This window comes from Akebia trifoliata, chromosome 12, assembly GCF_017979445.1.
Source record: "Akebia trifoliata isolate Shusen 1 chromosome 12, ASM1797944v1, whole genome shotgun sequence".
NCBI lineage: Eukaryota > Viridiplantae > Streptophyta > Magnoliopsida > Ranunculales > Lardizabalaceae > Akebia > Akebia trifoliata.
Genome location: NC_141386.1, coordinates 5115457 through 5138789, shown reverse-complemented (window position 1 = coordinate 5138789; position 23333 = coordinate 5115457). Strand labels below are relative to the sequence as shown.

The window sequence follows — 23333 nt, the reverse complement described above, 5'->3', positions numbered from 1 at the left end:
CTAACTCTTTACATAAAATCCTAGATTTTTCTACCCAAAATCTCTTCATTTTCAATTTTTTCAAAAATCTTATTTGTTTTTTCTTTCCAAAACGAATTATCTTCAAGTTCTTCAACTTCTAGGGTAACTTTAATTTATTCAACCTTATTTTAATCCATTATTTTTTATCTTACATTCTTTATAGAAAATTATAGATTTTTCAACCAAAAATTTCATTATTTTATACTTTCTTGAAAAATTTATCTTCCCTTGAGCTTTGAAGGTTGAAATACATAAAATCTTAAGATTGTTGATGAGAGTAAAAAAAAATTATCCAAGGAGGTTGAAGATGATTGGTTTTAGAATAAAATTTTGGATTTTTGACTAGAGGTTGAAGATGAGGGTGTTCAAGTCTTTTTCTCTTAATCTATGTAGAAGACTTACGTCAAGGGATGCATATCATCATTTTCAAAATATAAGGGGGTATCTTTAATATTTAGTAAAACATAGGGGTTATGTCTAAATCACCATTTTGATGAGTAAGCTGGAGTGTTGGACTTGAGGGCTATCAATGGATAGTCAAAATCTGCATTCATATATATATATATACAAAAAATTAAATATTGAATTCGAATAAATTTTTAAATCCAAAAAGTTTTTAGATATTTATGTATTCGTTCTAATGATATCCAATTCGAAATATTTTACTAATTGTAGACATGGACTTTTTGTTGAAAATCCTATCTCTATTTGGATTTGGAGTAGCCACCATTCTTTTTTTAGAATAAGGTGTAAATGGGCATCCGAATTGATTTTTTTTAAAAACTTAATAAAGTAGTGACTCTTGTATGGATTTGGTACTTACCTATATAAGATTTAGGCAAGAGGCCCATTTAGAAAATAGAGAAGGTTTTAGACACCATATTTCCTCCACCTTAGGTGATAATCTATGTATTAGACATTTTTTATTTTTTGAAAAAATATAAGAGATAAAGTTGATGCAAATAAAACTTGTACCCTCAATCTTTGATGGATTCTATTTCGGGTCTAGATAATGGGAGTCACCTCATTAAGAAAGGAACCTCATGGTGATTAAACCACAAGGACTTACATTTTAAGGGAGGTAAACCTTCAAAAAAAAAAAAAAGTGAAAGGGGAGATAGAAGATGGAAATAGAAAAGGGAGAGAAGGAGGATTATTTTCCTACACCCACCTTGAAGCTTTGAGTTTCTTTTTTGAATCTTCTTCTATGTTCTTTAAGTGTTCTTGATCTTAACTTCACTATAGAATTTGAGGGTTGAAATACTTGTAGTATGATGATTTGAAGTTTATGGATTTTAAGTTAAGAATTGAGTGAGTTGAAAGATTTTAGTAGATTTGAAGGTTATGTGAGTTGAGAGGCCTCAGTGGATTTGAAAGTTGAGAAATATAAGAGAATTGAAGAGATAAGATAGTTGAAGCTTGAAATAGGAGGTTCAAGCATGTTTTTTCAAAAGGTGAGAGGGATTTTATAGAAGTTGAGGGTTACTTTTAAGGTCAAAATAGTCTAGGTTAGAAGATGGAGGAAAATGACAGAGAATTTAGGTATAGGGGATTTGAATTTTGGGTTTTAAAAAGGGGTAAATTGGTAAAAAAAAAGGGTGGATGGGTTGATTTTTTACCCAAATTCATGGATAAAATCTAATTGGGTTGGTTAGGTAACTCATTCCTATATTGAGTATTGGTTAGTGTTGAGGAGTATGGGTGTTAGATAAAAAGAATGATTATGTAAGGGGGTAGGTATTTTGATTTTGGGACAGTGAAAGGTGTTTTGACATGTGTCCCAAAGTGACAGACATGTGTAGCTTTTTGGTGGGTTAAGTGAGGAGATTAAAGAAAATAGAAGTGTGGGGATGACTTATGATGAAGGTTTGGAGAAAATGATGGGGGTTGATGATGACAAGTGGTGTGGATTGAGGTTTGAGTTGTGAAGGTTGTGAGAATGATGATTGGGTAGGTAAGATTAGTTTTGGGAGGTGGGTTGTGGTGGTTACAAATGTCCCCCTTGATGATCATGGGTTTTGATCTTTGATGGACCTTGATTAGTTAAGGTCATGGATATGAGTGTGGTTTTGGACTAGAGTAGAGGCATGATTTAGAATGGGATTTTGATATTAGGCTTAAGACTATTTTGTGATTTAAGTTAGATTTCATGGGTTTAGTGTTAGGTTAGGTTGGTTTATTGATTAGGGTTTTGGCTAGGGTTAGGTTAGGTTAGGTTGAGGATTTTTAGGAGCTGAATTAGTTTAGGGATTTTGATAAGAATGGAGGTGGGTTAGAGATGGCTTATGGGTTATGGATTAAACTGATGAGTATGAGACTCATTTGCAAGCCTATGGGTAAACTAAAAGCCTTGTGCTTATTTTATTACAACAAAAAGTGAGAAAAATTCAAGAATTGGGTTACTATGCCTTTAATTGGAAATTCGACAAAATAATAATTTTTATGGGCTTTTTCGAGGTGAGCTCGTGAAAATTGGGATGTCTATAACAACGACTTTTTGTAGGAATTACGTGCAAAGAGTAGACTTAATCCCCTTTTGCATGGGTTCAGAATTTTTTTCGAAATACGATTTAAAAATACCAAATGGATTAACGCATTTTGCAGAAAATGTCACCCAAGCACAGGGTGATATGGAGCTCATTTGAGATCTCAAATTTTAATGATTAGATGATTTTTCAAATTTCGACGTTTTTAGTCGTGTTTCAAAAATTGAAATTTACAATGCCATTTGCAAATGTTCTCTTTGAAAATTTTGATTTTGATTTTATTATTATTATTTTTTGGACTCGTATATGATGTACATATTATGTTTCTAGTCAATTTCCCCATACTTATAACATGGGGGTAAAATAAAATAATTTTCATTTTATATAAAGTACAAGGAAACTCGTTGACTTTTAGCTGTTCTTGGTACACGGAATAAAACTAATTTCGAAATATTAAAACTCGCGCGCATCCTTAGTTCATCATTTTTGTTTGTCTTCTTTATTTTCCTCAAATTTTTTCGACAATTTTTATATGATTTTCACTTTCTCTCAGATTTTTTACTTTGATTTCCACTATCTTTTCTCCTATTTTTTTCAACTTTTGGGCATGTGAGGTTGCAGAGTCTTGGCTTATGTAGTTGAGATGGAGAATCGGTGGAAGGCATCATGGGTAGAAGTCGAGCTCAGGTTAGCCTTATCCAGGAGTAGAAAGTTTGTATCCACGAGATTGAGTTGGAAATGGTGAAGCAAGAGTCTCGCCTACAAGTTGAGATCGTATGTCTTCTCATTGTAACATATTCAGTTTGTACTTATTTATTTATTGTTTTGATCTAACACTTGTTCTCCTCTTTGTGATTGTTTTAGGACTATCATCGCCGACGGGATGGTACGGGTACTTCCGCATAGCCTCCTACACCTAGTGAGTTGTGATGCTTCTGATGTTGAGAGAATGATGATTGCTCAGGCTACAGGATTGGTGTTTTGAAGGGATGTCTTGACTCTTTCTTTATTTCCTATCATGATGTTTGATAGAGTGCATGTTGTATTCTTGTATTTTCTTTTCATTCATAGAATGTGACGTAAAAATATTGTAAGACTTTATATGAAAGGAAAATGGATTTTTTATTTACTTGGCCTCGGGTATATATATTGCTTTGAAAACGTAATATTTTAAATAAATCCTAGATTTTTCATTATTGACCAAAATAATAGTTTTGAAAACATTTGGATTTTCAATACTTCTTTGTCGAATGAACATGATAGATTCAAAGTTTGAAAGTTTTTAAAATTTTAAATGATCTCGGTATTTTTGCCAACTATCGAGGATATAAACGTTGATTATTTTTTTTGTTCTTTTAGAGTCATCAGTGCCCTAGTGCTGGGAAGAGATGAGTATGTTGAGATTGTTCTTTTAGAGCCATTCCCAATGCCCCAGTATTGGAATAAGGTTGTTTATGTTTGGGACTTGGTTTTAGAAAATTTTGTTGTTCATAATTTATACTCTTATGGGCTAGGAGTTTATTATTATTTTTCCCATATTGCCCTTAGTGCCAGTTATGATTTTCACCAGATTCAATTTTTACATTTTTATGCATCGACGTCCTTTTTGGATTTTTATTATGCTGGTGGATTTGATCTTTTCATAATCTGATTCTTTTACTTACAGTGCCTTTGCGGGTTTTCATTGTAGCCTTTTAGACTACACTTATATTTTCTTTTGATTTTTTGCATGAAAATTTATGTTCTTGAAATCTTTGAGTCTTTGTGGCTTGGTGACTTAAGTTGAGCTGCAAGATCAGCGCTTCTACTCTTATAGTGACGTTCCTTCTTAAGTAATTGATATGGATTCCTCTTTCAAGTTTTTCGATGACTTCTCATGGTTTGGTAACTCCAGTTGAGTCGCGAGATCAACGATTTTACGCTTTAATATGTTTTTTTAATATCTGATCTGAATTCCCCTTTCGAATCTTCCAACGACTGATAAGATTTGAGATTCAAATTGAATTATAAGATCGATGGTGTCAATCACTCTACTGCTTTAAACCATTCCCTAATTTGAAAAGACTTTAAGTTAGAAGAAATGTAGGCTTAGGCTAAAAGTAATGGAAGGGTTCCAAAAAAGTTAGGGTTTAGATTTATTCAAAGTAGGTTGGACACGGGGTTCGTTTATTTTTGTTTTAAAACTGCGATCTATGTTTCTTCCCAACGTCTCATAAACTTATTTAGGCTAGAAGTTATAAGATCGATGGTGTCAATCACTCTACTGCTTTAAACCATTCCCTAATTTGAAAAGACTTTAAGTTAGAAGAAATGTAGGCTTAGGCTAAAAGTAATGGAAGGGTTCCAAAAAAGTTAGGGTTTAGATTTATTCAAAGTAGGTTGGACACGGGGTTCGTTTATTTTTGTTTTAAAACTGCGATCTATGTTTCTTCCCAACGTCTCATAAACTTATTTAGGCTAGAAGTTTGGGTCGAACTCAAGATCAAACATTTGACTTTTTTTATTTTTTTATTTTTTGTATTTTTAGTCATTCACAGTTTATCCTCATGCGGACCAAGAGTACTTTGATATTTTAATGATTTTTTATTCTTTTTTTACTTTCTTTATTTCTTTATTTTTTTGTTTTTATTTGTTTTCTTATTCCCTTTTTGTTTGTAATGATGACTTGCACCAGTCTTAGATTAATAAATGAATGTGATGATTAAAATGGTCAACTAGGGTTAGATAGTTATTTTAGGATAGTAAAAAGATGGCATTTTATCAACTTAGGGTCAAATTTCAAATGTAGTATTTCTTGACAGTGTCGGCATTGATTGCTTGAGAGAAGACTTCACCATCCATCTCTATGATGATAAAAGTTTTTCCTGACATTACTTTATGTATAATGAATGGTTCTTTGTAATTTGGTTAAAATTGTCCTCTAACATCTTCTTGGGTCAATAGAATTTTCTTTAAAATAAGGTCTCCTGGTGAGCAATATTGAGGCCTGACCTTCTTATTGTAAGCATGAGCTATTCTCCATTGATAAATTTGATTATGTAAGATGGCTACAAGGCACGTCTTCTTTATCAAATTTAACTAATAAAACCGAGCTTGACCTTATTCTGTTTTATTCAATTCTACTTCTCTCAAGATCCGAATGGAAGGAATCTCAACCTCGATTAGTAAGATCACTTCCATTCCATGCACCAACGAGTAAGGAGTTGTCCTAATTGAAAATCGAAATGATGTTCAATAGGCATGAAGAGCAAAAGACAACATATCGTGCCAATTCATGTAAGTAATTACTATTTTCCCAATGATTATCTTGATGTTCTTGTTGGTAGCTTTGATTGCACTATTCATTTTGGGTCTATAAGGTATAGAGTTATGATAAATGATCTAGAAGTCCTCACACATATTGGCCATGTCTTTGTTCTTGGGGTTCTTTACATTGTCAATTATTATTCCGTTGGGAAGACTGTGTCGACAAACGATATTGTTTTTGACAAACTTCATAAAGTTAGAATTTGTAACATTAGCATAAGATGTGACTTCTACCCATTTAGTGAAATAGTTGATGGTGACCAAGATGAAACGATGTCCGATTGAAACTTGCAAAAAGATATGTCTAATGACTTTCATGCCCCAAAGTGAGAAGGGCTAGGGAGTAGTCATGTTGTGCAATTTTGAAGGTAGAGCATTGATCTTGTTTCCATAAATTTGATATGGATGGTATTTTCGAATGTGTCGATAACAATTATTTTTCATTGCTATCCAGTAGTATCTCATTCTAATTATCTTCCTAGCGAATATGTGATCGTTTATGTGAGGCCTGAAGACACTCTCATGTACAATCTTGATTAGTCATTTAGCCTCTGCTTCCGACAAACATCGAAAAAGGATTTCGTGGTGTGATTTCTTGTATAAAATCCCATTACTTAGAAATAATTGGCCTGTAAGTTTCTGAATGGTTCTTCGATCATTAGGTATTGCATTTGATGGGAAGGTAATCTTTTAAGTATGCCTTGATGTCTAAATACCATGGTTTTTCTTCAGGCATTTCTACTTCTATAGGTAAACAATAAGCTGGCTCGTTTTGAATGTTAATTTTGATAGGATTTATGACTAGGTCTTCTAAGATGTTAATCATAGAAGTGAGTGTGGCTAGTACATCTACGAACTGATTTTTGGTTCGTGGCATATACGTAAATGAAATCCTGGTAAAGTTTGAGCTCAATTATTTAAGATACTCATGATAAGGAACCGGTTTCTGTTATCGAGTCTTCCATTCTTTAGTTATTTTATAGATCATTAGGTTTGAATCTCCAAATACGTTGATTTCATGAACTTCGAGATTAATCGTTGCGTTTAATCAAGCGATACATATTTTGTACTCAGATTCGTTGTTAGAACATTGGAATTTCAATCTGATAGCAATCAAGACATGAGATCCTTTAGGTTTAATTAAGATTGTCTTATTCCATTTCCTTTTTGATTTGTAACTCCATTGAAGTACATCTTCCAACTTGGCTCTTTATTATCGTCTTCGACTTCAGTAAATAATACGATTTTATTGGAAAAATTTGTCTTCAATGTTTCATAGTCGAGCAACAGATGCTTGGCTAAGTGGTTGACTATGACTTATCCCTTAAAGGCTTTCTGAGTGACATAAGTGATGTTCAACTCAGATAATAATAGTTGTCATTTTGTAGTGTGACCCATTAACGCTGATTTCTCAAAGAGGTACTTTAAAGGATCTATTCGAGCGATGAGCATTGTCGAGTAGTTGAAGGTGACTCAAGAGAGCAAAATGATAATTGATGGTGTAAGATAGATGCAATTAACGGTGATCCAACAGAGTATGGCAGGCTATAGATTGCATCTCTCACAGAGATTACAATTCTTTGGCCTAAGTACCAAGTTTTTCTTGAAAATCCAACTGGGTTTTGTTATGAAGTAAAAAAGTCTTTGGGTTATGCTTAAAGGTGAAAATTAAACTTCAACAGAAGTAGCTCTGATGGAAATTGGGTTAAAACGGATGGATTAAGCAATACCTCTATAAACCTTTCACGTCTTTGAGAAGCAATAGAATGATTACTGGTGAAAAATATATCAACTCCTGTAGCAGATGTCAATTGCAGAACAAAAAATAGTTAGCAAATAGATGTAACAGAGTGAGAAAAACATTTAGTGTGTAAAACTAGAAGGAAATACCTCCATTCTAGAACTAAAAATGGACTTCTGTATAAGTTGTGCTCGAAGAAATTGCATTTTGGAGAGGTTTGAACCTCATGTTAGTAAACATTCTTCCACACATTGAGGAATACAACTATGAATCGACTATCATTCATCCACACATCCTTAAAACAACAGATGCCCAGAAAAAAAAAAAAACAATAAATTGAACCTTTATTGAAGCTATTCTAGTTCTTTAAATTACAAGTAATCAAAAGCTTAAGAAATGAGTGAGAGAACCTAAAACACTTCAAATCTCCTGTTTGAAAGCTCTCCAAAGAAAAATCATCCAAAACCATCTCCACAGAATGTAAAAAAAGAATCAAATCCTACAATGGGCAGAAAATGTTTGTACTGAGAAATGACAATTCCAATAAAAAATAATAATTTATAGCTGAAAAAGATAAATCTGAATGCAAAATATCAACCCTGCCATCCATTCCGTGGCTTCTTGGAGGAAATAATTTCCAAAAAGGAGTCGATCGGTTGCCCTGCCAAGCTTCTTGGATCGTCAATCAGAATCTGGATATAGGTTTTCACCACCTTTAACGCGGGATTCATAGCTTCCGTCAAAGACAACAAGTCCACTGGAGCATTGCAATGGAGACCCACTTCTCAAGGTTTATGAGTCACTGCTACCATTTGATCTCAATATCTCATTCTTCTCCATCCCGTGAGAAGTGATGCTAACCTCAGCCTCAACAACTTGCCCTGAAGTGCACTAAATGTCTTCATCTCTTAAATACTCTACTAGTGGAGTTGGTGCTAGATTGAGATCAGGCACTGAGGTGACATTTATATAGAGGCTCACGTGAAACAAACTAGGTTGGTCTTCTTTTCTAATTTGATGTTTGATCACATTGTTCCTGCCACAACATCCTTCAACATCTGCACCATACCATGTTCTTGTTTCGGACCAGGAAGTGAATCCTCTGCAATGGAAACAAAGAAACAAGTTTATTCTTGGTTTTTTTTCTCTAATCAATTAAGTAGAAAACATGGCATTGAGTTGATTTGGGTTTCTCACCTCTGTGTCTGTGATGTGGGTGTCGGCATTCGAACTGGTGTTTAATGATGCATCAGCTTTCTCAATTGGAAGATAACAGAGTTTTTGCACCTCACTGGAAATTGAGGGTCTGCTGAAGATGATACGAGCCATCATGGCTGAGACTCCATTCATTGGAGACACTTCTATTTCAAGTTGGCCATTTCTTTTCCTTGAAAACTGGAAGAGAAATCAGCACAATACAAGAAGTTTCTCAGCAAGAAAATTAATGTGGTGGACAATTCACATTTCAAAGTATATACCTTATTAGCACTATGCAATGGGGGACCATCCAATGTCGTGATCTCTCTTCCTATCCAATGTAGGATTATCAGTCTCAACATTTTTTTTTTTAATACTAACATTTGAAACTTTATTTCCCTCCAAAATTGTTTGAGATGCATAAAACCAACTAAATTGACAAGAGTTGGAGAAAATTGCAAGTTGAATGATCTACTGGATGCATTGGACTCCCAAAATAGAGCGATCGAACTGATCAAATTACTTTTGGAGTGTTGTTTAAGATAAGGAGAAATGGAGTGTGATTTGCACAGGTTGACGTGTTACAAGGGCTTCAAGGAGGGGCATAAAAGGATTCTTGTGGAAACATATTTGGACAGCAGAGGAATTGACATTAAACACACCAATATCATTATCATTTATTTTCATATATCTTGTATCTGCTTGCTATTACAAAACAAATCACTTAATTTCCATGTCACTTCATCACTGGGTAAACTGAAGGTTAATGGAAACAAAATTTAAAAGCCATTGTCCTGATCAAGAGCAAAAAATCAAAACTATCTTGGCCAAAAGATTTTCAGATGCTACAAAAATTTAAACTATAAAGGAAAGAATTAGATCAAGAAACAAGAACCAATAAGAAGAATAGAATGGAACTCTTGCTTTGGAAGGTACCCATAGCAAGGAAAACAACAATAGACAACAATTCATTTAGCACCCCCACCCTCCATTCCGAAGTACCAAATTTTATATGTGAGCCGTTTGTGAAACATGATGGTCATCAAAATCACATAAACAACTACTTGTCCTTCTTCCATAAAAACATGACCCCATAAAAATCAAAAATTCTGTATGACCGTTTAAACAAATCAAATCAAAATGTGATTCATGCAAGGTCTTTTCGAATAAATTATATGAAATACAAATAAAAAAAATGAGAGGAGACATGTCTGAAGCAAGATAGCCATGAAACTCAGAACAGCAACTACTGGAAGGTCTTCCATAAAAATCAGATCCCATTTCTTCCGCGGTTCCCATTATCATCACGTCTTCATCATACCATATAGACAAGATTCGTGATAATATGATGTCCCCCTCTTACACACGCCAAGATTTATGGTTATGCATATCCCGAGGAAATGATTGGTTCTGTGATGGGGTGTGTGTCAGAGGGGGGCATTAGAAAATCATTATTGTTGAGAGAATAAGATCAAGAAAGTTGAAACTTGGCTGAACATTGAAAAAAAAAAAAAACAGCTCTTCTATAAAATCAGGTCTCTTAAGTACATCTGTGATTCCCTTTGATATCCTCTACAAAACCGATATTATGTCTGAATGTTAGTAATAACATATTATAGCAGTATATATAAAAAAGTTTTTGAGGTTTCAGAACAAATAAAAATTAGAGAAGTCAGTCACCTCCTTCACTCCTAGCATTAACCAACACGCATTATCCTGCAATGAATAGTAGAGGGAATAAGATCAAGCAAGTTGAAACATGGAATGGGCAGAGAGCTCCATGAAATTTGCATATATAGAACACAATTTTTTTTATTACTAAACCTCATATAAAACTCTTCTTAATTGTTAACTATAATATGCCACCTTTAACACTCCTCTTCGATCATACAATATACATTTAAAAACTGAAGGGGAGACTGACTTGCACCAGTTCCAACAAATGGAAAAGCTTCTTTTGCCTTTTTTCCTCACTACAATGATGGACAGCTAGACACTCTAAAGCGGATCCCTGTGATGCAATGATGATCGAAGATCTGTTTTCAAGAGCGGAGCCCTGTTTTTTATGGAAGACCTTCAAGAAGGAAAAAAAATAGTAGTTGTTGACGTTGTTTCAAGACCATCATTCCAAGATTGCTCACATATGATATTTGGTACTCTTGGGGGATGGGGGTTGGTTAGATTCTCTGTTATAAGCTCATCTGTTTAAGGGGACGAAGAAAGCATCAAGTGTAGCGCTTAACTGGAACAACTATTTTATTTGATTGTCTAGCTGTTCATCATATGATATTTCAAACGAAGCTTTCCACTCTTGGGCCTGTGAGTTAAGTGTTACTTAGAGTGTCTAGCTGTCCATCATTATATACTTCTGTGTTGTATTGGGAATCTATTTGAGAATACTATTCTCCCGTCATCTCAACCATTGGCATGTGATGTGATGATGAGAGGCAACCTCAAATCAAGGATGATGCAATGCAACCAATAAGGAGTTGTTTCTTCTCTTAATTCAAATGTAAAATCTTAATTAATTAAAAACAACCAACGAACTTTACATCTCAGATATCGGCGGAGCCACGATGCGTGTCTATAAATGAATAAGTGATTATTTTGGGGATGTGTGATATGATGCTCCAGTCTTCTCCTACCACCTTTCGGCAACGTGGTCCCAAAACAGAACAATTTATGATTCTCAATTCTTGAAGAGAGGTGAGATGTTGCAGCTCCTTAGACATGCACTTCAAGGAATGGCAGAGATTGATATGCAAACTTTGGAGCGATGTAAGATGAGCCAAGCCTTCAGGGAGTGACAAATGTGGTGATCCTTGGATCTGCAGAAACTTGAGATAGTTGCTATTGTTACGGTGGGTGGAAAATGACCTTGAAAGAACACCTACATCTCCATTTAAAAATAACTTTTCAAGGAGTGGAGGGAGGCATGGTGTTAAACTCAATTTTGGGCAATGAGAAATGGACAGTACCCTTAGAGAAGCAGGGAAGATGTAGTGAGGCAGCTCCTTTAATTTGCGGCATTCATAAAGTGTTAATGAGTGGAGAAGTGGCATGATGATGATCATATCTCTTCCAGCAGCATGTTCTTCTTCTTCTTCTCTTGTCAGCATCTCTGAGTCCTCCCACTCATTCATATACGACAAACTAAGTTTCTTCAACTTTGGGAATGCAACCACAACTCTTGATTCTTCACCACCTCTTTTTGTACCATCATCAACATCCACATTAATTCCTAAAAACTCAAGTCCTACATGTTTAACCGATTTCATTTCTTCAATTTTGAGGCTTTCAAGGATTGGTAAATTTCCAAGAGTTGGCAAAACATGTACCTTCGGAAATCTAATAAGGGTTAACTTCTTGAGACATGGCATAATAACTCCATCTTCTAACCTCAAATCCCACTCCTCCAAGTTAGCCATACCATCAATGTCAAGTTCTTTCAATCTTGGGGAAACTGTCACAAGACCATCACTACCAGCAATTCTACCAAACACTTGACCCATGAATTTAACCCGATCCATGTTTTTTATTTTGAGTTTTTGAAGAAATTGAAACTTCCCAAAAGCAGGAACTTGCACACATATCTTGCAATCAACTATTTCAAGAGCAACGAGATTAGGTAACATTGAATCATCCACCCAATTAGGGAACTTAGAACCAACGTAACTTTGCATTCGAAATTCCTCCAAGTTTCGATGTGGTTGGAGGCCTTCCAGCACACCTTCAATCCTCTTTATCTCGCCTTCTCCCATGTTTCCCAACTCATCGCACTCAAATATCAGTTTCAAACCATGGAGATGTTGCTTATTCTTTAATTGTGCTTCATTAGCCTCATTTACATCCTCCACTTTTTCTAACCCAAATATTTCTAGATCCCCTTGGAGGTAGTTGAGATATTTTAATTCTTCGATTTTGCATCCACCTCCCCTCACATCGCCAACAATGAACTTACACAATGTTCGAAGGGAGCTTAATCTACCAATTCCTTGAGGCAAGTAGCTTAGTTCAGTAGTTCCTTCAATTTCAAGATGCCTCAAATTAATCATTTTCCCAATCCCTTGAGGTAGTTTACCTAGCCATGTACAACGGTAAAGTTTCAATGTCTGCAAATTATACAATCTGCTCATTGTTTCAGGCAATTCCTTCAACCTTGTCTTAGACAAGTCAAAGTATCTTAGATGTATCAACTTCTCAACCTCATTTGGCAGTTCTTCTAGATGACAATTGCACAAAGATAGTTCTCTTAGACATGTCAATTGACAAAACAAATTAGAAAGAGCTGGAACAGAGTGTGATGCCCGTGAATGTCCATCGATGATGAGAGTGCGTAGATTCTTTGCCTCGTAAATAGAAGGAAGGATGGAACTCAAATCTGTAAACCGTGTAATGTTTAAATGGCGGACCTTCTTGCTGCTGTTGTTGAATTCCGTGTTGTTACCATCCATGATAAAGCATTCAGTCTTGGTGAGAAATTGGGCAAAATCATGGATAAGATCATGCATCTTGTAGTAAATTATTTTTCCATCATTATCTCGTTCCAAGTATTGGAAAAATGAGCGCATTAGTAGTTCATTGAAATATTCAGCGCCCACTACTTCCAATTCTCTTCTTCCCGTGGAGTTAAGAAGACCTTGCGCCATCCACAACTTGATTAACTCATCCTTTCCTATCTTATGATCTTTTGGGAAGATAGCACAATATGTGAAGCAACGTTTCACATCTGAGGACAATGCATCATAACTCAACAGTAAAGCAGGCAAAACACCTTTTTCAACCTCTTGTAATTTCCATGCATCACTTTCCAAGACTTGTTCCCACTCTTGTCTGTTTCTTTTGAAGAGCATGAGACTTCCTAAAGTCTTCACAAAAAGAGGCACACCCTTGCATTTTTTTGTAATTGTGTAACCGATATCTTCCAATTTCCCACACTCTTCTTTGTTCCTTCCCTGAAAAGCAATACGTTTAAACAATAACCAACATTTCTCGTCGGACAATTGACCCAGATCATGAGTGTAGGTCGAACCCATCATTAATGCAACTTTCTCACTGCGTGTAGTAACGACAATTCTGCTCCCTTGTGCACCATCATTGAGAGCAAGCTTCAATGGACTCCACTCTATGTGATCCTCAGTCCACATGTCATCCAACACGAGTAGAAACCGCTTTCCCGTGACAGATCTATATAATTTTTTATGCAAAAATTCCCACTGAATGGAATTAGGGACGTCCTCACCAGAAGCTTCAATGATCGATTTGGCAAGCCTTGTTAAATCGAAAGAATCAGATACACACACCCACATTCTCTTCTCGAAATAGCTATTCACCTTATCATCATTGAAGACCATTTGGGCAAGAGTGGTCTTCCCAATTCCCCCTATTCCACATATAGAGATGACAACAGGAAGAACACTAGGTGTTTCTTGTTGACTACTCTCACTCAACAACTTGCTTAGTATAATATCTTTGTCGTTGTCACGACCGCATACTTCTAATACATTAATCATAGAGCTAGTCATTCGAAATGTTTGTGGTTCCTCAGTAGTAGTCCTCATCCCACTATCAATAAGCTGGAACTGATCCTTGTCCTTTGCAATTACATCTAGTCTGCCTTTTATTTCTTTTATCTTATGGCCGATGTCATGACGCAAAGAAACTTGACTGAAGGAATTGCAAAGAAAGAACAATTTGGAGATCAATACCTTCTTCTTGCGATTGGGAATGCGAGCGTTATGGATTTCAGATCTGATGAGAATTTCGGTGATCCACTCGTCCAACACATCGTCCATGTCGTAGGCCACCTGTATGAGTTCTTCTAACCAAACCTTCACAACTTGTTTCTTGACTTGTTTCTCCTCTGCATCTTTGAGCACAGCTTGGATGTATTTGAGTGTAATCTGTAGCTTTTTAACATCTTCATCAACACCCACAACCAATCTCACTTCCTGTTCCACCTCTTGTCGACCTATGGATATCAATTGCTCTATCAGAGCAGAAACGAGTGCGTAAGCCATACTTTTTTTGGGAATTAGTGATCAGAGATGAAAGGTTGAAGCAAGCGTTGAGGATGAAAATGAATATAAGAGGTCAACAGAACAGGACTGAAAGATTAGAATCTATTAGTGGATAAGAATCATATATACTTTCTTATTTGTATCTGGAGAAAAAATATCTATCATACTTAATTTTAAAACATATATAAAAGTCAAGTGAAACTCTCAAGTTGAATGAATCAAATAAAAAATACTTAAATTTGTTAATATTAAAAAAAAAAATATTTTAATATTTTTAATAAATAAAAATTATTTATACTTTGTTCCCTATGCGAGTGTCAATGAGTACCCATTTACGAGGAATCAAATCAGAATTGAAACCCCCATTTTCAATTCCCTTTTTATTGGATTTGATTAGAGCCGATTTTAATATGGAATTTAACCGATAGGAACCATAACCATTAGGTTCTATCTAATGGATACCCAAAACCGATTTATTTTGTTGTTTATATTTACATTATACATGATTTAAGATTTTCCTCTATTTTAAAATTAACATATATATTATATAAAGTTCTTCAAATTTTCATATAAACTAAATATTGGAGTTTGAAATGGCTCATCTCTTTTTAAAGTTTATTAGAATACGATTTTTAATTTTTGTAAAAAGTCATTAAATCCTATTTTTAGTGGAACATATTATAATTAAGTTGATACTTTGTAGATAATATGTTATTTTTAGAAGGAAATTTTTTTATAATAATTTTAAAATATTTTTTCCTATTTCATTCTTGAAAATCGGAATTGATGGGTACTCATGATTTTTGACAATTCCGATTCCACTTATTTTAAAATCAGATCTGGAACCATCAAGAATCAAAATTGAAAAAAAAAAAAATTATAGTGATTATGATTCTAACTTTCTTAGGATTCGAACTAGAATCAATCCATTGACTCCCCTAGTTCTCAACATGGTCGAGTAACAAGTTTCTAATTGACCCATTGTAGGTTGATTGCATAATCCATGATCAATCTATTCATATAGATAATAGGAAAAAAAAAAAAAAAGGAACAAAATATATTACAATTGCGATTTTTTTTTTTTTTGAGACCATCAATATTTTTCCTCAATTCACTCCATCAATACTTTACTCATGTATTTTTTTTTTTTTTGGCGAAAGTAAAATTTATGGTGCACCTAAGGCACACGATAGCAAGTTTTTGGGTATATTGACGTGTGAGAGAGGTTTGAGAGTACTCTACTGAAGCCTTTAATGCAGTAGTTGTAGTAGGGCTGGCAACAGATCAGTACCACTCCAATATTGATCCAATTTTTTGGGTAAATTGACGTGTGAGAGAGGTTTGAGAGTACTCTGCTAAAGCCTTTAATGCAGTAATTTGTAGTAGGGCTGGCAACGGATCAGTACCACTCTAATATTGATCCAATTTTTTGGGTAAATTGATGTGTGAAAGAGGTTTGAGAGTACTTTGCTAAAGCCTTTAATGCAGTAGTTTGTAGTAGGGCTAGCATGGGATTAGTACCACTCCAATATTGATCCAATTTTTTTTAAACATATATCCAATCCAATCCGAACGGATTAATAATTATGTGAACTAAATCTGATCTATTTCATCTCATCCTTAATCCGAACCATCAATTCTAATCGGAACATATGCCTTATTTTCAAATGATCAATGTTCAAAAAAATTTAAAACTATAAAATTTTAAAAAATCTACTTTCAAACTACAAATATGGAGGGAAACCAAAAAGACTAAAATGTTTTATCTATATGTATTTATATGAAATTAAGAATAATAAAAAATTATTAAAATATGTTTGGATTAGATTTTTTTTTTTTTTTGGTGGATTGGGGTAGATTCGGGTCTAAGTTTCCAATCTGATCCGAAAATCTGATTTTTCATGTTTTTTCGGATAGAATCAGTTCGGGCATCGGGTATATTTTGGATCATTGCCAATCCAAATTTGTAGTTTGTATGATTATTAATTATTAATACTACATCATATATTATTGTTGGCACTTGGTGTGTATTGCACCAACATCTCTCTCATACATGCTTATTTTACAAATGCACACATGTAAAGAAAGAGTCGTGTTACTGGGGCGTAGAAACAAATCCTTTGTAGCACAGGTTTCCTATAGCAATCTCTCCACGAATGAGAGAGAGTCATAGTATGAAAAAAATAATATCTCAGCCCTCTTCTGATCATCGTTTAGATCTAATTTATAAAATAAATAAAAAAATCAAAAAATAAGTTTTTTATTTTATTTTATAAAAATCCAAGTCTTTAAAAATGGGCGGGTAGTGAACCCTCAATTTTCAAAGGTGGGATTTTAATGTATCGTTGATGTGGCAACCGTTCAAACATTGCTACAAGGTGCTACAGGAAACTTATGCTATAGGGGATCCGCTTCCTTCTAGTGCCCACCATATACGCTCATCACACCCACTTAAGTTTTTTTTTAAAGGAAACTTAAATTTTTGATAGATATTGTTCAATAAGTTCAGATTGAACTTGTTTTAGAAAATTCGGTAGGTACCAACCGAACATTACAAAATCTATTCGGTGGATGCCTACCAAACAAAATTTTATAATGTTTGATAGAAAGTTACGTCCGACAGGATACTTATCAAATCTTACAAAATAAGTTCGGTCTAAACCTATCGAACAATATTTATCAAAAAAAATCTATAAGTGCTTTGGTAGGTTCCAACCAAATTGGTTTTGTAATGCTCGGTAGGTGCCTATCGAATTTGTTAAAACAAGTTCGGTTTGAACCTACCGAACAGAATCTATCAAAAAGTTATGAGTTCTTCAATTCGAAATCGTCATTTTAAAAGTTTTAATAGTGATATTTTTATCTTATTTGATGATTAAATGCAAAAAAATTATATAAAAAATATATAAGCCTTTTGAAAGAAAAAAAAATCCTAAAACCTAATCTCCATTTGATTCAACCTCTCACAGAACTCAAAACGGGATGAATGTGAAGTAGAAGATTGAGAGAGAGAGGTAGATGGTGGAAAAGGAGATAATGGATAGAGAATATAGTGAGATGGTTGAGATTTTCATTCGACAAATGGATAGATGGAGAAGATGTTGTGTGTGGAGGGTAATGTTGATGAGAATATTAAGTGTAATTTTCCTTTTAAAAAAAAAAACTTAAGTTGGTGCGGAGACCATATATGGTAGGCACTAGTAGCATGACTCATAGGTAAGGCAATCATGTTTTTAAAAGGGTAATTTAGTAAAATCCTTGTAAATTGATGATATTAGTTTTAGAGAGCTACCCTTGGCACCCCAACTTTTATCTATTGCACTCCAATTTTAAGACGGTTGAATCTCCCTTTTGTGTGAACAAAATTCCAAGTTTGGTCCATTGTTCGTTTTTATTCCTAAAACATGCATTCATCACTCTTATAACCTACAAACTCATTTTTATAAGCTATGGACTTGTGAGTTCATCACTTTTAATATCTACGAATTCGTAGATAGACCAACAAATTCATTGATTATAAAAGTGACGAATTCACTCAAAATGCATGTTTTGGGAATTAAAATGAACAGTGTACCAAAACCGGAATTTGAACATAAGTTGCGCACATTTTGGAAAAAATCTCATTGAAAATAAAGAAAGTAAGTGAAGGGTGAATCTCCATTTCGTGAGCTGAATATGACGAAATTCCGAATTTGGTACATTGTTCATTTTAATTCCCAAAACATGCATTCGTCATTATGAACTTGTGAGTTCATCACTTCTAATATCTATGAATCCATAGATATACCATTGAATTCATTGATTATAAAAGTGATGAATTCACTCTAAATGAATGCTTTGGGAATTAAAATGAACAGTGTACAAAAACTATAATTTGAACATAAGTTGCGCAAGTTTTGCGGAAAATCCCCTAAGTGAAGGGTGAATCTCCATTTCGTGTGTTGAATATGATGGAATTCTGGTTTGGTACACTGTTCACTTTAATTCTCAAAACATGCTTTTACAGTGAATTCGTCACTTTTATAATCTATGTCACTTTTCATATTACCCTAACAAGTACTAGGATAGGTTTGCAATTTGATTAATTTCTTGGAAAAAGGCTATTTTAGTAATTTTGATATGCATACATTGGAGTCAAATAATTTCCGGTACCTTTTTTTGCCAAAAATCATTGCTGAAATTTCTTAAGAATTTAGATGATTTATTCAATTTTTTTGCAATGCAAATCATTTGCATTAATATTAGGGGTAGTAATCTTAACACGACACGAAATTAATGGGTTTGAATCATAATAGTGTCATCCCGTCTAACATGATTATTAAATAGGTCGGGTTCGGGTTAAGGGTGTCAACCTATTTTGACACATTTTGTTATTATGTCATTAACATGTAGTTTTAAATATATCAACAATTATTTTAAAAATTTTAAATTACCTATTTTTGGTGATGATAACTAGTTTATATTTTGTGATACTTAAATTATGATGGTAGATATCAGTTTATGATTATGTGACTTTATTTTTAGTAATGATATTTTATTTTTGGTGGTGGAAATGGAACATATTTTTTCGAAGAAAGATTAGAGTTTTATATAATAGGTTATACATGGGTTGGACCAGGTATACCTATTTATAAAGGGGTTGGGTTTGGGGTTTAAGTTTTTGACAGATTATTGAATGGGTCGGGTTTGGGTTGGGTAAATTTTCATAATACCCTTACCTCAACATGACCCAACCCATTGCCATCCTATGCATTATGTAAACAAGCACCCATAAAATTGATTTCAAAAAATAATTTGCACTTTGCAAATGATTTGAAACATACCAAGCAAGGCCTAAGATGTAGAAAGAGTATTTTATTGTAATTAAATTTATTAATATATGTATATTATTTATTACATAAATTAATTATAAATATTAACAAGTGAGGTTTGCTCAAAACTCAAAAGACAATGTGATGAAGTTTATGTAGTACTATCATTTCAAATCAGAATCTAGTTGGAGAGACTCATTAATCATTTGGTTCTGATTCAACTCTCATGAAAGGCAATCCCTAATTTGCTTTATTCTTTAACAATTTCGGATGCAAGAAGCAGAGGACTATTGCCGCATATTAGGACTATAATTTTGATATTCGAACAAAACTACTTATACATCAATTCCCAATTCATCAGTGTATCACTTAATATTTTCATCTAGGATTTCAATGTGAAACAACCCTTTTATTGTGGCAATCTTTGAGATCATAGCGTGAAATTAGTTGGTTTTTTTGTGCAACAATATGTGTTGAAGGTTTTGAGCTCACCATAATTATTAATTAGTCTCACTTAAATATTTTCCCTGAATTGACCTAATTTGTGTATTTAAACACATCAGCAGATGAAACATACGGAGAATTTATATATTCTATATTTTTCAAAAGAGAAAAAGAAAAAGAACTCTTGAAAATAGCTCATGGTTTTAAAAATTAAAGAAATTTTTTCTTACAAGGATGTTATGGGGAATGCTAATGTCTAATACTTTATGGGAACATTAGCATTGTCCAACACTTTTTTCCCCTATAATATCCCTTTTTGTTTTGTCTTTTCGTGACAAAGACAATGGCATATTAGTCTTTTACACAATAAATATATTTATTATACCATTAATAAATACATTTATCATGTTGGCAATTATTGTCAAAGCATTTATTTAATTCAAAATATTTAAATGCTCAATATTTATTATGTAAACAAGTATTTATTGTGTAAAAGACTAATATACTCTTATCTTTTTTACTAAAAGATAAAACGAGAAGGGGTATTATTAAGAAAAAAAAAAGGAGTTGGACAATGCCAATGTCCCCAAGAAATATTGGACGTTCACATTCCCTTATATATATATATTATCTTGTATAATATTTTTTTTACAAGTTCAACTAGTGACAAATGTATTGATAACTGCTTGAATTGCTTATATTAATCGATATAAAGGTATTGGTGTGCCATTGGATAAAAAATATATAAAAGATTATTGTTTTGAGAATTTTACTTTTATTGGAAGGATCAAGAACAATAATGTCAGAATTATATTATCCAAACTTCTCATTCTTGCAAGAACCCACTTATGTATTTTTCTAAATTATTTGATTTAGCTCTTGGTGATGTGAATATAGCGGATAGATATACGCATGTACGTATTGGGTTCTACTACTATCTGTTAGAGATTTTTGAACATGTCAAGACATATAAGAAAGTTTTGTTTACCCATTTGCCTATGTCTTGTATATGTAGATTTTGAACATGTCAGACATCTAAGATAATTTTGTTTAAAGGCAATGTCTTGTTCAAGAGAAAAATCAAAACTGTCTTGACCGAAACATTTGAGATGGCACAAAATTTTAAACCATGAATGAAAGATTACCCCTACCCCCCCCCCCCCCCCCCCCCCCCCCCCCCCCCCCCCCCCAAATCTAACACTCTCCCAATAATCAAATTTTATATGTGGACCTTATTTTTTTTAATGGCTTGAACTGTGATGGATCTTATTGGATTTGGTCAATCCACTTTTGGAGCCTGCCCACTCGAGGGGCCATTCCTGAAAAGACCTCCCGTTCAACTTGAAGTGCACTAATGGGGCCATACCCATGTGATCCATCTATGAAAAAAGATGATCGAACTCATAGAACCAATTACATGTTCTCCTTTCAAAAGGTCTTTCATCAAAACATGGCCTTCTCTTGGGCAATTGATAATTTCATTCACGCTTCCCAAATCGATCAAAGTTTCATCTGTGCTTCATAAATTGATCGATTCAGGCAAGGACTTTTCAAATAAATTATATAAAAAATGCATGAAACTTGCAACAACAACTACTTGAATCTTTCTTCAAAAGCTCTTCCATGAAATTAGCTCCCTTTTTTGGTGTTCAAAAAGTTTCGTCGGCTATTCCCGTTATCATCAATTATTTATCCTAATTCCTAGCCAAAACAGGTATTCTGTATGAGTGTGCACAACAGATTATAGAAGTATATAACCATAAAGATCTTGAAGGTTTCAACTACTAAGAAAATAGAGAAGTCACTTGTTTCACTCTTAAATTAACAATGTCCTGTTTTTTTTTCTTCATAAAAGCTTTTCTTAATTCCTTTCTCTTCTTTATGTTTGTTGTGTTCAAGTAATCAACATGGATGCCTTTAGAAAAAGGAAAAAAAAGAAGTTATTGGATTGGTTAAAATACTTTATATGTAATATTGGATTTGTTTCATTTTTGTTTTCTTTTTCTAATGTTTGTATTTGTGTTCAGCGTGGAATTTGTTTTAATGAGCTGTTGATAAGTGAAAATTTTAGATGATTGAATAAGGTTCTGTAATTCATTTCAGAAACTGTCGGAGGAACCTGACAAGGTTCTTCATTAGAAGAAGTAGAAGGTATTCCTTTCTTTTTTTCTATTTCCATAACCTAAACACAATTGATAGAGAAACGTATATGTTAGTTCATAACACCAACACTCTATCAAACATAAGTGTTCGCTGATGTATTTCATCGAACACTTGGTGTGCATACCATCAATTATTTATCAAAACATAATAATACTACATAAGTGTTCAATGATGCATTTCATCGGAAACTTGATCTACATAACACAAAGCATCGAACAAGCATTTGAGAGTATGTGGTTGTGATGTTCATGGTGAGCGTTACGATGGTAGGCCTTTTTAAAAACATTTCTAACTTAATTTACACCTAAAAATAAATTTAAGAAGAGGTTGATTATGGTGTTCATGGTAATTCGACATGTGGTGGTGTTCGTGGTGCTCAACGTGGTGGTGGTGGTGCTACTCATGTGAAATAAAACGAAGAGGGCCGTATTTTTTTAAGGAATTTCGACAGTGATGACTGTGTTGGGTGGAGGGAATCCAAACTATTCAAATTGAGATTACTGTTTTTATCTGTTTTGAGGTTGTTCTATAACATCTCTAAGTTTTGGAGATTTAATTTCCTATTTATTGATTGATCAAGGGACTTGATGTCTCAAGGCCGGGGGAGATTGACGATGATCTCAATATTTAATAGGTAGTAAAAGCAGATATTTGTTTCCTGGAATGTAAATAGTTACAGGGCTTGCACTTTTTTTTTCTATTTTTTTGCCTTCAAAAGTATCATTGTGTGCACTATATTAGATCAATTACAACCTTTGTTGTCAATTTTAGATTAATCATGCCATGAGAAATGTGAAATTTGATGTTGTATATCCATTTAATCAAGTCAAGTCAAACTCGTGAGTCCAATGAATCAAATGAAAAATGCTTAAATTTATTAGTATTAAAAAATAATATTTAAAAAAAAAAAAATTTATTTATGTTTTGTTCTCAACATTGTCAAGTTTCTAATTGACCCGTTATAGGCTGATTGCATTAACGACGATCGATAGCCAAAGTTTCAATACCCACCGAGGAGGACATGGCGTGGGGAGTGGTCGCGGTCAAAGACATGGCCAACAAAGGAATTTCTCTTCTCCTCAACAATATGTACACCAACAGCATGGTACTTGTCCTCGTATTACATGCCAAGTATGCAATCATA

At 33.8% G+C, this 23333-nt stretch overlaps 1 protein-coding gene across 8 annotated transcripts; it reads right to left on the bottom strand.

Annotated features, from left to right (window-relative positions):
* Nucleotides 1-7872: 7872 nt before the first annotated feature.
* On the bottom strand, nt 7873-14898 carry LOC147388752 (putative disease resistance protein RGA3). Of its 8 annotated transcripts, none has more exons than XR_015170570.1 (4): nt 11730-14898; nt 11304-11588; nt 8752-10467; nt 7873-8656 (listed from the first exon to the last, which is right to left on the bottom strand). XR_015170570.1 is itself a non-coding variant. In XM_086418209.1 (2 exons), the coding sequence occupies exons 1-2, from the start codon at nt 14769-14771 to the stop codon at nt 11489-11491; spliced, it is 3195 nt and encodes a 1064-aa protein (XP_086274335.1). In that variant the 5' UTR covers nt 14772-14897; the 3' UTR covers nt 11347-11488. The 8 variants fall into 8 exon arrangements, 1 of the variants encoding a protein (XP_086274335.1); XR_015170568.1 differs by having other exon boundaries at nt 8752-8949; nt 9033-10467; nt 11304-14897; XR_015170567.1 differs by having other exon boundaries at nt 8752-10323; nt 10432-10467; nt 11304-14897.
* Nucleotides 14899-23333: the final 8435 nt, after the last annotated feature.